General features: G+C 36.8%; 1 protein-coding gene across 21 annotated transcripts in view; it reads left to right on the top strand.

Moving 5' to 3' along the window:
* Positions 1 to 19,288, top strand: part of Marchf1 (membrane associated ring-CH-type finger 1) — a 1,027,787-nt gene that overhangs the window by 587,019 nt on the left and 421,480 nt on the right. For 17 of the 21 annotated variants that reach the window (XM_087216905.1, XM_087216904.1, XM_087216913.1 and 14 more), the window contains one exon: positions 2,573 to 2,781. The exons of the other annotated variants lie outside the window; for them this stretch is intronic. Coding sequence is in view for 8 of the 17 variants with exons in the window: in XM_087216913.1 (XP_087073039.1) it covers positions 2,683 to 2,781 (99 nt within the window). In the remaining 9 variants the exon portion in view is untranslated. The remainder of the gene's footprint in view (positions 1 to 2,572; positions 2,782 to 19,288) is intronic. 21 annotated transcript variants of the gene reach the window in all.

Raw genomic sequence — 19,288 nt, 5'->3', positions numbered from 1 at the left:
TCCTGCTTCGGGTTGGCAGAGCACTTTTGGAGCTGCTTGAGGAAAGGTATTAGAGGAAAGCACATCAGTGACATTAGCTAATGTGTTTTCCCCTGTTCCAAGGCAGCCACGTATTCAAACACATGGTATTAAAAGGATGCTTTCCCCATTGATATGATTTGAAAATCTTAGCAGCTCAATTAGCTAATACAAAGTTACACAAATGTTTATTAAACACCCCAGTTATTAGTTTTTATTATTTCTAATACATTACTTTAAAACATAACAAACTTCCTCTTGTTTAGTGCATAAATACTTTAAGAAACAAATATCCTTTTCTGAAATTCAATTTATAGTCTATATTTTGGGATCAGAGAAAGCTAATTGAAATAGCCCAACCATATAAATCAAATTAACTTAAAATTTAATTCTTATTTTTGAAAAATCTCATTGCAAACAAAGGATAACCTCACATGCATAATGAGGTACAGGATTAAGACAGCCATTTAGTTAATTCAAGCTAAAAATTTTCTTTACTGTAACTTTAATTAATATCTTAGGCAAAAGTACCAAAGTCTAATTTAATCTAGAAAACACTGGCTTTTAATGGAAATTTTTATGGATGTAAACGCTGACAGTATTACTTTTCTAAAGAGATTTGTAATTTAAATTTTAGTATTGATCATGACTATTAGATTTATAGACTTCAATTTCCAACCTTCTCTTAATGAAAACAGTTCTTCTAGATAAAGGTATTAATAATTATTTTTAAAGTAAGAAAATCCCCTTAACACTTACACATCACAGATGTATTCCTTAGTACAGCAGTGTTTAAGCATTGTTAGTCTTACTTTGCACACGGTAGACCATGACTATTTAGTACCTTCCTTCAAACTTCTGTATGTCACAAATATACTTTGTAAGGTAAGACAGATGATGATCAAAAGCCAAGTCAAGGGCTGCCTGAATAATTTATTTTTTCTACTCTAAAGCAGGACATTTGTTGCTATACAAACTTTAATTAGCTTATTTTGTGCTAATGTTATATTAATGATAGGCTGTAGTGATTCTCAAAATTAGTTTGTGCAAAATGTTTAAAAAACTGTCCACTCCAGACTCCCATCACAGCCCTACTGAATCTGAATCTTTACCAGTATGTCCTAAGACATCTATATATTATTAAATCTTCCCAGATGAGCTCAGTGGATGGTAGGGATGAGGACCATGCCAGGATGACTAATTTAAAAGTAGCACATAATGGGACAACACTTGAAAAAACATTGAAGTATTTAATTGAATGCAAATGTTTAAATTAATCATCATATTTTGGCCATCTTTACATTGACTATTTTTTTTACCTCATTGTCAATGAGAGTTACTATCCTTTCAACATTTTTTCTCTATCCTGAATTTGAACAAATTGTAACAGCTTTTTGGAAGTGGCATTATTGAGTTAGAGATGAATTGCGATTGGAGACTAGTTTGAAGATATCCTTCTTTGGTTAGGGACAAAATCTAACTCATAAAACAGTGCTTGAGAATATATTTTTAAAAACCAAGCAATTTTCTGAATTTTGCTTCTTTTGGGGTAAACAAACACAAAAGACACTGAGAGATTAGATTTTTCCATAATACCCAGAAAAATATAAAATGAATGTACCAAAATAAGAAAAAGAAATTCTGTTATTTTAAAGAAAAAATGCCTTATACTCTAACAAAGAGGGAAAAAAAATCACAGGGGAAAGGTAATGTATTTTAGAATTCTAGGTAATGTATTTGAAGAATTCACTTTCCTGGAAGATTGTTTTTTTAATTTAAAGGGCAGAAATTCTGACTCACTGTTTATTTTGTCAGAAGTGTATAACTCTATTGAGAGGACAGTGAAGACTTAGTGGAGATCTCTGCTTCAGAGTGACCGGTATCTTCTGATTCCTGTTGCTGACGTCTTAGTAAGGGAGATGCAGAGCGCAATCATCTCTCCTTACAACCAGCCCACAGACACTTGCAGTCACTCAGCTCCCCAGCTCTGCATTTGATGTTCCCACTTCAAGGCGGATCCTTTGACCTAAGCAGATTAGTGTAGAGGCATGAAGGACACAGTCAGCTAGCCTAGCTTTTCAAGGAAGAGATTTGGCTCCAAATAGGACACTAAGCTTTTCAGACTTCGGGTTATTTACCTTGTCAGCAGGATGTAGTGTCTCTGGGTGCTTAGTGGTCTCCTGGGGAATCAGGGGAGAAACAAAGGGAGAAGTGGCAGCCGCTGCAAATGTGGGAGTCTGTACCATTAAAGGAAGCAGTTGCTAATAAGGACCTGTGAGACCTAGGTTTCCTTGGTTTCCATGACAGTTATTAGGTACCATAGAAATTGCATTGTCTCCCACAATGCTCTTAGGGGAGAGGAAGTGCTCCAGTGACAAAGCAGTACAGTTATGACTAGCAGTAAATCGTCCTTTTGAGAATGCAATACTCCCTGGATTATTTGCTCTTGCATTTTCTTTTAAACTCCCCTTTCAAGGTGCTTGACATTTTGGCCAGAAGACCCTGGCTTCTGTTGTACAGTGTCTCAAACACTATTTTTCCCCTTTTTATTTAGACCTGAGCTTGGCAAAGCAAGGATATGAACAATTGTGCAGGTGGGCTACTCGGGGTGAGTGAAGAGATCAGGCATCCAATCAGGGATTGGCAACCTGCAGCTGTGCCAATATGCCCCTCCACCAGATTTCCGTAATCCCAGCCCGGGAGACTGCCAGCAATGGGAGAAGTTCAATGGGCAGAAACAAAGAGAAGAACAAGGAAGTCGAGGTAAGAGGAGAATTGATTTGACAAAATAAAAAAACTGAACCAGTGTAGCCAATGCAGCTCTTGTGATAGTAGATGCAAGAGGAGAATCTGTTACTAGCAGAGATGTATAAAATGTAAACTCTTTTCTCCATAAAGAAAGGCACCAAATTTATAAGGACACTTGCTATTTGACAGATACAGACTTCTGCCTCTTTTTCTAAACCCAATTGACACAGTCACTTTTGAGTTTCATGGCTCAAGGGGTCCAACCTGGATGTCCTGTTGCTGTCATCTGTTTTCAGACAGTGGAACAGTTGAAGCTTACTAATTTTGCTCACCGCCCACGAAACTATAGCATTTGAGAATAACTTTCTTAACTAAGCAGCAGAGATGTCAGGGATAGGAAAGCTGTGACACCACATACATAGGGTGAATTAGTTCCCTGGAGGATCAGTTACTTTCTATTCACTGGTGGTACAAGGATGTGTATGACTTGTGTGTTGTCTGTTCATTTGTATTTTATTCTTCATTTAAAAACCCGTTATTTGAGACTTAACATAGACATAACTTATTATGTGTAGGCAACATTTTGGAGTAAAACTTAGCAACTGTTTTACTGCTTCAAAGAGCAGATGCTGCAAATTTATTTCAAAGGTTTTAAGAAAAGAATTGAATGAAGTAAAGAAAACACCTAAGTACTATTGTGTTCTGCTAAAAGGAAGTTTGAGATAGAACTTCAGACACTATGATACTCTTGTATCTTTAGTATAACTATTGTCTAGTCCTCATTAATTGTGCAGGAAATAAACTTTCTCCACCTCTAGGTCTGTAAACGTTTTTTTCAAGGATAGGTAGTAGGGACAGAGGAAACAGCAATGAAAACAAAAGAAAAAAGACACAAGAGTCAAGGAGTGCCTAAGAGGAAAACAATAATGAACTTAAATATATTTGTAGTTGACAAAAGTCAATTATAGAGTCTCTCTACTTGCACTGATTTTTAAAGTGTCATTCAAGATCAGTAAGTTTTGTGTCTAGAATTTGCAGAAAACTTTAGTAGAATTTTCTGATGAATTAGTGTGATTTCTGTGTCATTCACACACAAAGTGTTTCTAGGAATGAAGTATATTTGGTAAAGAAACTTATCAGCTCAATATTAATTGGAAATATTTCTGTAATGTGTCTTTTCCTATGATTGGTAATGTGATTATTAGAATAACTAAGAGCTATCTCTTAAGTTCATTGTTGTGGGGTAAGAGCAAAAGGGGACACTGATCCATTTTTAAAATAGATATGAAATATTAAAGCAATATTTACAAAAAGTTATATGTAATTTACTGATATTCGAAATCTTTGGATAAATTTAAGATTTATTGAAGAAAATTTTGTATAAAGATATTGGGCAGCAGTTTTGTTTAGAATCTGCAAGGATCAGAAATAAAAATATTGTTTCAGCTCTAGGTCTTCATCAGAAATCTCCTGCTGTTGATTTCTACTTGGCATAAAAGAGATACACTGGGGTGGCTTACATGATTTTTGAAAAAAAATTTTCTGTGTAAGAAATAATAACAAAACTATTCTGCCTCATGTAAAATATAGTCTCAGTCTGGTTCAATACTGGTTCTAATACACATCTTCAAACATCCTTACAAACATTTTAAAGTAACCACATATTAACAGTTCTTTCTTTCCAGGGCAAAAAACAATATTATGACTCAATACAGTGCGTTTGGCCCTTGCTGAGCGCAAGGCCAATAAGCACAAGCAGAAGATAAAGGTTTATTACTTGCAGCAGGTAAGGAGAGGACTGGAATTCTTTTGCAAAGCAGTGTTCTTCCCAAATAAAGCAAGGAGCTTTCATTGGGGGAAACGGATACGTGTTTATCCAGGGAACTTCATCACTGGTAGAGGCGGGCACATTCCGGCGCATGTGCAGTTCGAGGTCATAATCATGTGTTCAAAAACAAATGGCGGAGCCAAACACTTCTGCCTGGAGGATTTGTGTTGCAATGAGCAAAGTTTTTTCCTAGTCATCAAAAAAGAGTCAAAATGATTTAATGTTGGCTGATTGTTTTAAGTTTCTCCAGTGAGCCTTAGTTGAAACAAAAAAGGAAAACAACATTGAGGGCATGTTAATAGTCTCTGAAAGGGCAGCAGCCTTTCTTCAGTAAGTGTAGGAACTCCTCTCTAAAAGTGCCTGCCTCACCTAACAGTTAACAATATTTCACAGTGGGAGTCAATGGGCCTTCTAAAAGCAAAATTAGGTTAATTATGAGAAAATGAAAAGAAACTTGCAGCCTACGGATTATTTTAAAAAGAGATAGAGTTCTGAATGTCAGAAGATGAAACACGTTTAAGATTTCAAATGCTTCTTGGTTTTCTATAGAATGAAGTTAAAAGTTTTTCTTTAAAGAAGTGTTTGAAATATATTATTAAATCCTATATGCCATTAAATCACTTCTTTGGTGAACTAGTGGAAAAGAATGGTGAATGTCTTTTAAGATGGATAAATTAAATAACATACATCCTGTGTGCTAGAGAGCAAGACATGCTTGTATTGTACAATGACTTTTGTAATTTCAGGTGATGGTTCCCTCTAAAGGAAAATAAAACTCTTGTACTTTTGTGGACGTTTCTTGGTTGAATATCTTCTTTGAGGAACATCTTCCTTGAACATTTCCTTAATGTGTTTTGCCAGCCTTAAAATTATTCAAAGAATCCATATGCACACTGAGGAAATGATCCAATTGCAGAATTAAGGATTTGCTAATTTAAACATGAGCCAATTTAATTTCTGTTGCACAAGAAATTAAGAAACCCTTGAATCAGTTAACTAGATATCAGATATTTTTTGTTTGTTTGGGGGCACATAAAAAAAAAGAAAATAGAAAAGTTATTCATTAATATTCATACAACTCAGAAGACATAAGCTATAAACAACTAACAGATTAATATTAAAAAAGATTCTAACTTCAGGTGTAATAAAATACATACTTTGCCATGTTTTGCATTCCATGTTTTAATTATATATGTATATAACCCTGGAAACACAAAAAACAAAGCATGATGAGCTTCTGTGGAGTTGATGTTAAGGGTGACGGAAGGGATGTAGTTCCACTTTGTGAGGCACCAGCTCCAGACATTGCTTTGGGAGGTAAAGGACAATGTCTTATACTACTTGATTTCATTAGCCAGAGTGACTCCAGCCACCACTTCAATAAAGGTGTAGAGTTAGTGGAATGCATTTGGTCAAATTTAAAAATTTATATCTGAAGATAATCTATCTAAATTTAGCGATACAGTGCTTAAGTGTAAGTCCCAGAGAGGGGAAATTAATAATCAGACTATCCTTAGTATGGTATAATCAATGGGGGAAGTGGAATGATTGGGTTGGGAAGTAACTCACCTATACCTTGGAAAAACCATGACCTTGGGAAAGCTTTGGGAGAAATAACCACTCTAAAGAGGTTTGAAGTTTCAGATTTCTTATTCTCTGATTGAGGTTAGAGACTGACAGTTTCATTTGCCTCCTTTGTTAAGTGGGCCACTTTCCTCCTATTAATCCATTCTTTCCCTTAATTTTTAGCTATGTTAACACCACTTATTAAGCTGTAATTAATTAATGTTAGAGATTTGATCCTAAAGAAAATCTGTCTCTTACAAAGGGGATGAATTTTATTAATCATGTTCTTAGCCCTCTAGGGATACCTTAACTTCCTACTCTATACCTGGAAATTATAATCATTGCATGTACAATTTTATAAATTTAGTATTTCATGAAACTCAAGGACACAGTCTTTATAACTTGCTGGGACTTGTCAGTAAATGTAAGATTCACTGTGTTTCGAATGTGGAGACAACAGGGATTCTACTAAGGCTTCTGCTGTCACCTGGATCACATGTTGCTTCAATCTCCACACCTGAGGTGACAGGGGTCACAGCAGAGGGGAAAGAGGCCAGAGGCCTTTCTTTCCAATCTTTTTTTTTTGCTTAAATTCTTTTATTGGTACATTTTAGGTATACAGTATGTTTACATTTATCATTGGGTTCTTGTACCTGTTCATGATGTATCTTGGTTCTTATTTTTTCCCCATTACCTGTGCACCCTTCACCCCTCCACCCTACCCTATTTACATACTTCATTTCCATTTTTTTTCTTTTATCATAATTTTTTCTTTCCATTCTTTCTTTTCCCCATCTCCTCCCACCACCACTACCCCTTTGGACCTTTTCCTATTTCAAAGTATCAATTATTAGTTATTAATCCTTTTAATCCTTATTTACACTCTCAGTTTCTCACACTAGAGAAACTATTCAGTATTTACACATGTGTGTCTTATTTATTTCACTTAAGAGTATGGCCTCAATATGCATGCATTTAGCTATAAATGACTCTAGTTTCTCATTCTTTATGGCTGAGTAGTACTCCATTTTATAAAAAAAACATATCTTCTTTATCCAGTTTCCAGTTGATGGGCACTTGGGCTATTTCCAAGGTTTATCTGTTACAAACTGTGCCACAATAAACATGGGTACACATATATCTCTGTGGTATGATTCTTTTAATTCTTTTGGGAAAATACCCAGCAAGGGAATAGCTGGGTCCAATGGGACCTCCAGCCGTAATTCTTTGAGGTATCTCCATACTGATTTCCATAATGGTTGCACCAGTCTGCACTCCCACCAACAATGGAAAAGGGTTCCTTTCTCTCCACACCCCCGCCAGCATTTGTTATTGGTTGAGTTCTTGATAGCAGCCGCTCTTTCTGGGGTGAGGTGGAATCTCAGTTTTGTTTTCATTTGCATCTCTTGAATGACCAGTGATGTTGAACATTTTTTCATATGTTTATTTGCTGCTTGTACTTTTTTGTCTGAGAAATGTCTGTTCATTTCAGATGCCCATTTTTGAGTTGGGTCTTTGAATTTGAGGGGTCTGGTTTTTTTCAGTTCTTTATATATTCTAGATAGTAGCCCTTTGTCTGAGTTACAGCTGCTAATTTTTTTTCCCCCATTGTATGTTGTCTGTTAGCTCTGTTGGTGGTTTCTCTTGCAGTGCAGAAGCTTTTTAATAAGATGAAATCCCAGTTGTTGATTCTTTCTGCTAGTTCCTGTGCTATTGAGGTTTTGTTCATAAAGTCTTTTCCTATGCCAATATCTTCAAGTTATACCTAACTTATCTTCCAGGAAGTTTAGTGTTTCTGTTTTAATATTTAGATCTTTAATCCACTTCAATCTTAATTTAGTGCATGGTGATAGATATGGGTCTAGTTTTAATCTCTGGCAGGTTGAATTCCAGTTTTTCCAACACCATTTATTAAATAGGATATCTTTCCTCCATTGAGGGTGGTTGGCTCCTTTGTCAAAGATGATGTGGCTGAGTATGTCTGAAGTTGTTTCTGTGTCTTCTAATCTATTCCACTGATCTTCGGGTCTGTTTCATTGCCAGTACCATGCTATTTTTATCACAGTAGCTTTGTAGTATAGCTTCAAGTTGGGAATTGTGATACTCCCAGCCATGTCTCTGTTGCCCAGAATTGCTTTTGCTATTCTAGGTCTCTTCTGGTTCCAAATGAATTTTTGAATTGCTTTCTCTAGTTCTGTGAAGTATATTGTTGGAATTTCAATTGGCATTGCATTAAATCTATATAGTAGTTTTGGAAGTATGGCCATTTTCACTATATTGATTCTTCCTACCCAGGAACAAGGGTTGTCTTTCCATTTTCTTATATCCTCCTCGATCTCCTTTTTCAGGGTGCTGTAGTTTTCAGTGTTGAGGTCTTTGGCTTCCTTTGTTAGATTGATTCCTAGATATTTCATTTTTTTGGATGCTATTGTAAAAGGAATTATTTCCCTAATTTCTCTCTCAGTCAGTCTGCTATTTGTGTATAAGAAGGCTATTGTTTTTTGAGTGTCGACTTTATATCCAGCTACTCTACTGAATCAGTCAATTAAGTCTAGAAGTCTTTTAGTGGAGTTTTTTGGGTCTTCTATGTAAAGTACCATATCATCAGCAAATAATGACAGTTTAACTTCTTCCTTTCCTATCTTTATTTCTTTTATTTCTTTCTCTTTTCTAATTGCTGTGGCTAATGTTTCCAGAACTATATTGAACAGGAGTGGTGATAGTGGGCATCCTTGTTTTGTTCCTGATTTTAGTGGGAAAGTTTTCAGTTTTTGACCATTTAGTACGATGTTGGCTGTTGGTTTTTTATAGATAGACTTAATCAGGTTGAGACAAAGACCTTGTATTCCAATTTTCTGTAACATTTTTATCATGAATGGGTGTTGGATTTTATTGAGATGATCATATGGTTTTTGTCCTTGACTCTGTTAATATAGTGTATTACATTTATTGATTTACGAATGTTGAAGCATCCTTGCATCCCTGGGATAAATCTGACTTCATCAGGGTGTATGATCTTCTTGATGACACTCTGTATTCTGTTTGCCAGTATCTTGTTGAGGATTTTGGCATCTATGTTCATTAGGGAGATTGGCCTATAGCTCTCTTTTTGGGTTGAGTCTTTCCCTGGTTTTGGAATCACAGTAACACTTGCTTCCAGGAATGAATTTGGAAGCCTTGCTTCCCTTTCAATTTCCTTGATGAGTTTAAAGAGTAATGGCATTTATTCTTCTTTAAATGTCTTGTAGAATTCAGCAGTGAAGCCATCAGGACCTGGGATTTTCTTTGTTGGTAAATATTTTATTACATTTTCAATTTCACTCATTGTTATTGGGGTGTTTAGAATTTCTATATCTTCTTCATTTAACTTTGGCAATTCATATGTATATTGGTATCTGTCCATTTCTTCTGTGTTTTCCATTTTATTAGAGTACAGGTTCTCAAAGTAGGTATTGATGATCCTCTGGATTTCTGCTGGTTCTGTTGTGACTTCCCCTTTTTCGTTCTTAATTGCATGGATCTGAGTCTTTTCTTTCCTTGTTTTGATAAAGTTGGCTACAGGTTTATCGATTTCATTTATTCTTTCAAAAAACCAACTCTTTGATTCATTATTTTTTTTTAATCATTCTCTTAGTCTCCATTGCATTGATTTCTGCTCTGATCTTTATAATTCCTCTCTTGTGCAGGCTTTGAGTTTGTTATTCTCTTCTTTTTCTAGGAGTTTGAGGTTCTGCATTTATCTGAGTTCTCTCTGTTTTCCTAATATGGTCATTCACTGCTATGAATTTCCCTCATAAAACTGCTTTCATTGTGTCCCATAGATTCCTGCATGTTGTACTGGCATTATCATTTACTTGTAGAAATTGTCTACTTTCTTCTTTAATTTCCTTTGTGACCCATTGGTTGTTCAGGAGGGTGTTATTCAATTTCCATGTGTTTGTGGGAGTTTTGCAGTTTCTCATGTTATTGATCTCCAATTTTATTGCACTGTCCTCTGATAATATAGAGGGGGTAACTTCAGTTCTTTTACATTGACTTAGACATGTCCTGTGAGCTAGCATGTCGTCTTTTTTGGAGAATGACCCATATGCAGCTGAAAAGAATGTGCATTCTGATTTTGTGGGGTGGAACACTCTGTAAATATCTATTAAGTCCATTTGTTCAATAGCTTGGTTCAGTTCTAGAATTTCATTATTAATTTTTTGTCTAGATGATCTGTCTATTTGTGATAGTGGGGTATTGAGATCCCCTACTACAATTGTATTAGTGCTTATTTGGTTTTTCATGTCCCCTAATATCTGTTTTGTATAGTTGGGGGCATTTGTATTTGGTCCATATATATTTAGGATTGTCATCTCTTCCTCTTGGACTGTTCCCTTCACAAGGATGTAGTGACTATCTTTGTCTCTCTTAATTAGTTTGGGTTTGAAATCTACTTTGTCTGCAAATAAGATTGCTACCCCTGCTTTTTTCTGGGTTCCTGTCACATGGAGAGCCATTTTCCATCCTTTTACTTTCATTCTATGAATTTCTTTTTGAGTTAGGTGTTTTTCTTGTATACAGCATATTGCTGGGTTTTGCTTCTTAATCCATTCTGTCAGTCTACTTCTTTTGATGGTTGAATTGAGGCCATTAACATTGATAGTTATAATTGATAGATATTGAGTCATCCTTGTCGTGATATTTTACTGTTGTTGGCTCTTATTTCTTTTTCCCCCTTTCCCTTTAGTTTCTTACCTTGTTTGGTGGCTCCCCTCTGTTGAGCCTCATGGAGTTCTGACCTTCGTTGCCTTTTTCTAGGATATTGCTTAGAATCGTTTAGAGTGCTGGTTTGGTGTTCATGAAATTTCTCAGATGTTCTTTGTCATGAAGTATCTAATTTCCCCATTGATTTTGAAACATAATTTTGCAGGATACAACAGCCTAGGTTGGAAATTATTTTCTTTTAGGGCTAGAAATACTTTACTCTAGGCTCTCCTTGATTTGAGGGTTTGGTTGAGAAGTCTGCCGTGATTCTGATGAGCTTTCCTTTATAGGTGATTTGTTTGTTTTCTCTAACTGCCTGTAGAATTTTGTTCTTCTATTGGGTTTCTGAGATCTTGACTATTATATGTCTAGGTGTAGATTTTTTTCATCTTGGCTGGGTGGAGTTCTATATGCCTCACTTATCTGTATGTCCAATTTCCCACCTCTGTCTGGGAAGTTTTCTACTATTACTTCTGTGAACAGTTTTTTTATGTCAATTGTACTTTCTCCTGTTTTTTCATGGACTCCTATCAGTCTTATGTTATTCTTCTTTGCTTCATCTAGCAGCTGTTGAATTGATTTCTTGGGGTCCCTTACTATTTTTAAGAAATCTCTGTTTTCATGGTCCTTCACCGCAATCCTGTCTTCTATGTCTGATATTCTATCTGCAGATTCTCTTAATCTGTTCTGCATGCTTTCAATGGAGCTTTTAATCTCCTGAATATGTGTTTCAATCTGTTTTATGGATTCCATTTCTTTCTTATGGTGGGTGATCATGGTTTCCATTTCTCTCTTATGCTGGGCATTCCTGGCTTCCAGCATGTTTCTGAGCTCATCTATTTTTTTTTTTATCAGTTTCTGTGCTAGAGCCTCTAATCATGTCTTTCACTCTGCTCACCATCTCTGTAGTTATCTGGGAGATTATTTCTGCTTTGAATTTTTCTAGAGCCTCATTCATCTGTTTTGTTACTTCCTGTGCTATTGGTTCAGGGTGTCCAGGTGGTTGATTATCAGACTTTTGCACCTCCTTTTCCCCAGAAACTGCCTTTTATGGGGTGGAAGTCTGGGTTTGTGATTTTCTTAAATGTCTTCTCATTTTTGTTTTTGGTACTGTCCTTGGTTTAGTTCCTGGGTTGATATTTTGGAGTTGCTTATTGTAAGTATCTTTGCTGATGTATTTAAAACCCTTATGGAATGATTGCTTCTCAGAGGTGTCTTCCAGATATAGCTGGTCTTTAGGTTTTGAGTCTCTAATGACTCTGAGGCTATCTCATTTTCATTATACCAGGAAGGACCACTGTTTAGATCAATCACAACACCTTAGCCCAAGTCATACAATCAGCAACACCATAGCATCAAATACCTCTTAGAGAATGACAATTTGTGGTAGTTACTAATCTATCACCTTTAAAAAATAAAGGGCCTCCTTCAAGGTGTGTCTCTGCTGTCACAATAGACAACTTGGGCAGCAGTGTGCAGTTATAAGTCAATGAGTCTCAGTAAGCTAGTCCCAGATGCATGAGATTCAGGCAGATTTCTGGTTGCAAGTCCCAAGCTGAGCTCCCTGTCCTCCTGCAGACTTGCACTCTGCAAGTTTCTACTGCAGGTTTCAGCTGCTTTTCCCCTGAAGAAAGCCCAGTTTCTGATGGGAGATGATGATCCCTCCAACTTACCAATCACGGTGGTCTGGTGTGCCTTTATTGCAGAGATTCCTTTCACTTTTCCAGTGGGCTTGTTTTCATCAGGGAGCCTTAGACAGGAGCTCTCTCTGTTGTTCACTTCTGCAGCTCAGGACAATGGCTTTTATGTCCCCCTGTGCCTCTGCAGTGTGCAACCAAGTAGCTGCACAGTCAAAAGGCCAGAGGCCGGGGGGCTGGGGGGGGGGTTGTTGGAGGTGCCCACGTGGCCAAGCCGTCGGCTGGTGGCCCTGCCTGGGGGGGTCCTCCTCACCCTGTCCTGGTGGCAGGCTGGTGGAGCCAGCTGGAGCAAGCAGGTCCCCTCTTTCCAATCTTTCCTCACTCTCAAGCTGACCACATACAGCAAATGAGCTTTAGGAGAAATGGCGGGGAAATCTCTGTTTTTGTGCGTATTTTCTTTTACCACTTTTATTATATTGTGATATTTCTGGTTTCCAAATTTTTCATTTTTTTTCAAAAAGTCTGCAAAGTTTCTTTTACTTTTTCTTAAAATATCCTTCTCCAATATATCAGGGCCATCTTTATTTTCTTCCAAATAGCTGCAAATCTGTTACTTTAAAATCCTTTGATGAGGGCCGGGCATTTAGCTCAGTGGTTCTTCTGCCTGCCTTGCAAACACAAGTGCTCAAGTTCGATCCCTGGTACCAAAAAAAAAAAAAATCCTGTGATGAACTTCAGTGAACTGAAAAAATAGACATATGACTTTTTGATGTATGCCTTCATTGTGAAAGTAATGAATAGAGATTTATTAAATCTTTTTAGTAAAAAGTGTTATAAAACATTTGTTTTTAATAAGTACATTTTTGCTGTACATAATGTTTACATTCCTTATGTGAATTTGCTACATGAACATAATCCATCTTTTATCATCCCCTTTCCCTCCCCTTCCTCCACCCTCCCACTCACTATCTCTTGATCTCCTTCTCATTTGAGAAAGATCTGTCTTCCTACTTCCTATATCTGTCTTTTATTTTGCTCTTATAATTTGGGTTTCTTGTTAAAGGAAACCATGCGATATTTAAGCATGTGTATCTGATTTATTTCACTTAACATTATGCTCTCAAGGCGACTTGCTTAAATAACTAAAATTTATAGAAATCAAATAATGAAAAAATGCTGGTGAGGGCCAGGGATTTAGCTCAGTGGTTCCGCTGCCTGCCCCGCAATCGCAAGGACCTGAGTTCGATCCCCAGTACCAAGAAAAAGAAAAAAAAAAGCCTTTTTAGACTGCTTTTGGGCTGGAGATTTAGCTCAGTGGTTCTGCCACCTGCCTCGCAAGCAGAAGGACCCAAGTTCAATCCCTGGTACCAAAAAAATGAAAACAAAAACAAAAAAGTGCTGGTGAGGGTTCAGGGAAAAAGGAACCCTTCTGCATTGTTGATGGGAATGTAAACTATTATAATGTCTATGGAAATCAATATGAAGATTTCTCAAACGTTAAAGCGAGAAATTCCATTTGACCTAGCTATTCCCTTTTTTGGTGTCTTCCCAAAAGAGTTAAAGACATCATATTACAGTGATACGTCATGGATACCCATTTTTATAGCAGCATAATTCATAATAGCTAAATCTTGGAAGCAGCTTATATGTCCATCAGCAGATGAATGGATAAAGAAAATGTGGTGTTTAAACACAATGGAATACTACTCTGCTATACAAAAACATTTAATCTCAGTGTAGAGCTTTAGGATTCAGACCATTCTGATACCAAATTCTGTATCCTTTCTTTTTTTTCAATTAAGATATCTAAGCTTAGGGCTGGGGATGTAGCTTAGTGGCCCTGCACCTGCTTGACAAGCTGGTGTGTGTGGGGGGGCGGGTCGCAGGGGATATTAAGCCTTTTCACATTCCTTAAGCACAATTTTTTTTAAAACAAAGGATTCTAGAATTAGAAAGTCCTTTAAATTTTTTAATCCAAATTCCACTATTAAAACTTTTATAAAATAAAGTGTTTGCAAATTTCACACACCTAGCTAGTGCTGAATTTGGGACAAAGCACAATTCCACAAAATGCTAACTTTTGAATGGTAGAGTTTTAGCTTCTTTTTACAGTGTTTTTTCAGGACTCACAAGTCAGATGAAATATAAAATTTCAAGAAAGTATTCACTTTGTTAAAGGTTTGAAAATATGATAAAATTAAATAATATGCAAAATAGTTTACACTGGACCCTTGACTTACAAACTGAATTCATTCTGGAGAACAAGTTGTAACTCAACTTGGTCAATTGAAGGCTCAGGCTCCTCTACACAGCCTTCAAAGTCTCTCTCCTGTATACAGGCAGATCTCAGTGTCCTTAGAGAGACACTGGCCCAGGATTTCTCAATTAACCCCACACAGGAAAGGATGTTGTAATGTTCCTTCTAGAGCTCTTTAAGGGTTAAATCTGTATCTGAGACCATCTGGAAGCACAAGTGGCCAGCATTTGGGTTGTAACTCAAGACTTTGGCCATAAGTTAAAACTAAAATTCCAGTCGTAACCCAGGTTGTTTGTGTATGAGAATGGTCTTAACTCGAGGGTCCACTGTAGTTGGATAGATACTGGACTGAGATTCAGTACATATGACATAGAGCCCTCTCAAGCCTTCTGTCTAGAAAAAAGTATATTTAAAACGGACCTTATTAAAAAATAAAAGAATTTTTATTTCTTTCTATTATTACTCCTGTTGCCCCACACAGGCTCAGTGCACTCACCGCACAACAGACAATTAGTCAGGAAAGAAGGTGATGGTAGAGATTTATTATTTGTTATGTTGCACTTGCTAATTGGAAGATGGAAGAATGTTGTCCTAAGAAGTCAGCTTGCTGGGAAGATGACTTAGGCCTGGGAGATGGGTGATCACAGACTTGGAGGTGCTTTCTCACAGGTTGGAGGTTTCTGGCCAAGTGACACATATCTGATCCTAATCACCTAATCAAGAGGTGCTTCTTGGTTCTATAAATCTCATGAACAGAATATCATTTCCTAGTGTTATCCTTGTCACTGATTAGTTTGTCCAAATGCAGTTCCTAACATATTATGCAATTGACAGGCTAGAGTGAGTAGCTGCCCTGATGCCTGCTTGCTAATCACCAAACTCACAGTAATGAAAGAAAACCTACTCTGCCTGATGATTATGGAAGACAGTGGTCAGGTGAGCTTTAATAGTGGTCAGTATGAGAGCTGCTCTCAGTGCTCAGCTTCACCCCTTTAACATAATCATGTGGTCATGTGCTCCCCTGGGCACACAGAGGGCACATTTGTCTTCGAGGGCATAGTGGGCCCAGGAGGGATAGGACTGAGCAGTGAGAACCCGCCTCTAATGAACATCCAGTGTTTTTGCTACACGTCACCCTTTCTTCAGTGTTCAGAGCACCAGCTTCCCCTCCTCCTTGTCAACCATGTGATTTGGGATGATCTTGATTGGCTTAAAGCAATCAGCATGTCACAATACCTGTCATGGTACTTGACCCAGGAATGGACATATAAATATCAGAATCAGTGACAGATATTGAACCTTTAGTAGGCTTTTTGGAAATGAAGTCATATTGATACTGAAAACTTGCCCCTGATGCTAAAGGTAACTGACAGATAAGCAAAACAGAAAAAGAAAAAAATGGTTTCGAGTTAGTATTGCTTGGACTAGTGAACCTTTCCTTCAACCAGCCCTTGTTCCAAACCAAGCAACTTTCCAATGAAGTAACTCAAGTATGTCCTTTATTGTTTAAGCCTTTTTTTTATTAAGTTGGGTGTTTTTGTCAATTACCACATAAAGAACATTAAGTAATACTTTGCCAAATACAGTTATAATAGTTTCCTGCAGTGAGATTTTAAGTATTTGGGATCTGGATAGGTCATCACAAACATTAATTTATAAACAGCCTGTGCTGAGAGCACATTTAACCAGAGCATGCAGGCTAATGCTCTGTATTAACCAAATGAAATACATCTTTAGCAGGTGTGAGTTTGATGGTACAGGGAGAATGCCAAGGGGTAGAAAGGCTAATTCTTTTACATTTCTCCAGAAGAGTGCTTTCCAACTACTATCCTGAGTCTAAATTGAGTATTAGAGTCCCATGTGCTTTGAATGAATTCCACTGGGTATACTAATGGTGTTAAACTACTTTATATAATGAAAACCAGGAAATTTCCATATTATTATTTGCTTTCAGCAATGCAATTAGCATAATTCACCTTAATTTTTCTTGTTTAAAACAGATGTTGTAGGTAATTGCATTGGTAAGTAAGACTGAATTACACATTTTATTGACTATCAAATGAAAACAAATAATAATTGCTGACACACCCTGGTCTGTATTTTAAAAATTGTGGCCTTGATTAGGTAGGTAGATTTTTAGAACTCCTCCCTGGCCTGAAACTTAAAAAACTTCATTGTGAATTGATGGCTGATTTAATGAGACTCCATGTGGTCATTTTGTTTGAAAGACTGTTGGACAAAGATCTTAGGTGGAAATGTCTTGCAGCATGTTAGGGGCAGGTGGTAGCTATGCATGTTTTATTAATTGGGAGTTTGAGAAGTTGCTGATTAGTCAAAACTTAACTCAGTTATAGCACATAGGGAACACTCACGATGCCAAGATGGATTTAGAATCCCTCATTTTAGAGGTCGGTGAAAGGAAGGGAGCCCAGCCTGAGTATTCCCTTCCTCCCCCTCGAACCAGGGAATATCATCCCGAGCCACTGACAGCAGCCTTCATAACCTCCAGGTGAGGATGAGACACGACGTCTATTCCATACTCATTCCTTTCCCTGTCTCCGCAGCCCTCTTAAATAATTGAAAAAGGCACTGCAGGATGGTAGAACTGGTGATAAGACTGCTCTTCAGAGAGTAAAGAGGAGACCCAAGAAAAGGAGAGTGTTCCTGGGTGCTGGGCGTCAGCCTCTCATCTTTTGCTTTGATTATCCTATTCATCAAATGGTGCAAATCTGAGTAACAAAAGCAAAGGAGACAGACACTCTTCACCTAGCCACTACTGATGAACACATATTGTCTGATATAAACAACGGGTTGCCTTTTTTAGGATTTGTGCTTTTGGTGTCAACATGAATAAAAAGGAGTTTCTTAAGGGAAAAATTTTGGCATCAGGAAACCATTGGACATACAATGAAGGTCCTGAGAGATACAGAAAACAGTGTGTTAATTGAGGCACATCTGCTCAGTCTCAGGACAGAGTCATTATTCTTACTGTAAACCTAAACAAGTTTATGCCTAAATAAGATCGGTATAGTAGTGTGTTGCTACGAAAGCCCAGTGGCTGGAAGTTGTACAGACTTAGTTTTGGAATACAACTTTACTTTCTAATTTCACTCAAAATTAATTATTAAAAACTTAGAAAATATGTTTGAGATTATTGAAAACTTTAGCAATTTAAATTCCATCAATATGATTTTTTGCAATCTAAACTATTTTCTACATGACCGTGAACTATGAAACTGCTATTCTAGTTCGTGCAAGTTTTGGCAGAGCCATCTCTGCTCACAGTTGGCCAACTGGACAAAGGATTCACCTCACCTATGACTGTCACGGTTCCCATCTGACTTGGGCATTCTGCTTGAGGACAGCCAATGGCCTAAGAGAACTATTATCCTTCAGAATTAAAGGGAATTTGTTCTCTGCTGCATCAGTGCCTCTACTGCTGACAACAGAGTGAGGTGGTTCAAAGTCTGTGTCTGGAAAGAGACTGATTGGGTTAAAATCTGAACTTTGTACTCTCCTACTCGTAGGACCTCAGCAAGGTAACTTAACATCTATACACCTCTGTCTCCTCAAATGTAAAATAGTAACAGGTATGAGAGCTACATCATAAAGTCACGAGAGTTAAAAAGAACTGATATTTATACAGTGCTAAGAAAATTCTTTCAAGCAAACTAAACACCATGAAGTGTTTGATCAGTAAAAGTGGTAAAGCACTATGTTTTCTATCGATGTATTTTATTATTTTTAGTAAATGACTCATTAATTAACAGCGTCTATCCTGATAAAGAGGTATTTAAGGTTGCATGGATCTCTATATTTTAGCTTTTATGGTAATGATAAAAAATAATGATAATAAACAGTTATTGCTAGGTGAAGTTTGTCAATGCTCTGACCTCTACGTGTCAATACTATGTATGTTTGACTTAGATAAATGAAATCTTATGGCTTTTCTTTGCTGATTGACTTCATTTTCATAGTTGCTGAACCAAGAATTTTCTAGAGTCAAGAACTTGTAGAGATATAAACACAAACCCATATTTCAGTTGCATGCACATATTACCAAGTGTTCTTTATTTGTATTAATATTTTTCAACATTTCATAGGCTTTTAAATTTGAGTTTTTTAAATATCATTTGCATTGGTAAGTCTTTTCTTCATCTTTGTAGTAATAATGGTCTTGGTTGTTTTTGTTTTATCAGTTCTTTAGGTTTCCTAAAGAATATGCCATGCTTGGAAAACTAAAATAATTAGTGATACTAAATTGAGAAATCTGTGGAGAGTTTTATATGCATACAATCAATGTTTGAACATTGGAGAGCTTAGAAAAATGGTAAAATTGTTTTATTTTTTATTTTCCTAAACCACAATACAACTCTTAACAAAAGAATATTGTGCTGACCAGCATTTAAAGTGGCCTTCAACCGCACAACTATTTCTTTATTGTATTGTGAAATCTGCAGCCTTTACCTCAGGTATTCATCTGGTTCA

Source organism: Heterocephalus glaber, unplaced genomic scaffold (assembly GCF_053883595.1).
Source record: "Heterocephalus glaber isolate CG9 unplaced genomic scaffold, H.glaber_assembly_v1.0 deba00001460, whole genome shotgun sequence".
Taxonomy (NCBI): Eukaryota; Metazoa; Chordata; class Mammalia; order Rodentia; family Bathyergidae; genus Heterocephalus; species Heterocephalus glaber.
Note: the sequence above shows the minus strand (reverse complement) of the source record. Positions and strands in the feature narration are given on the sequence as shown.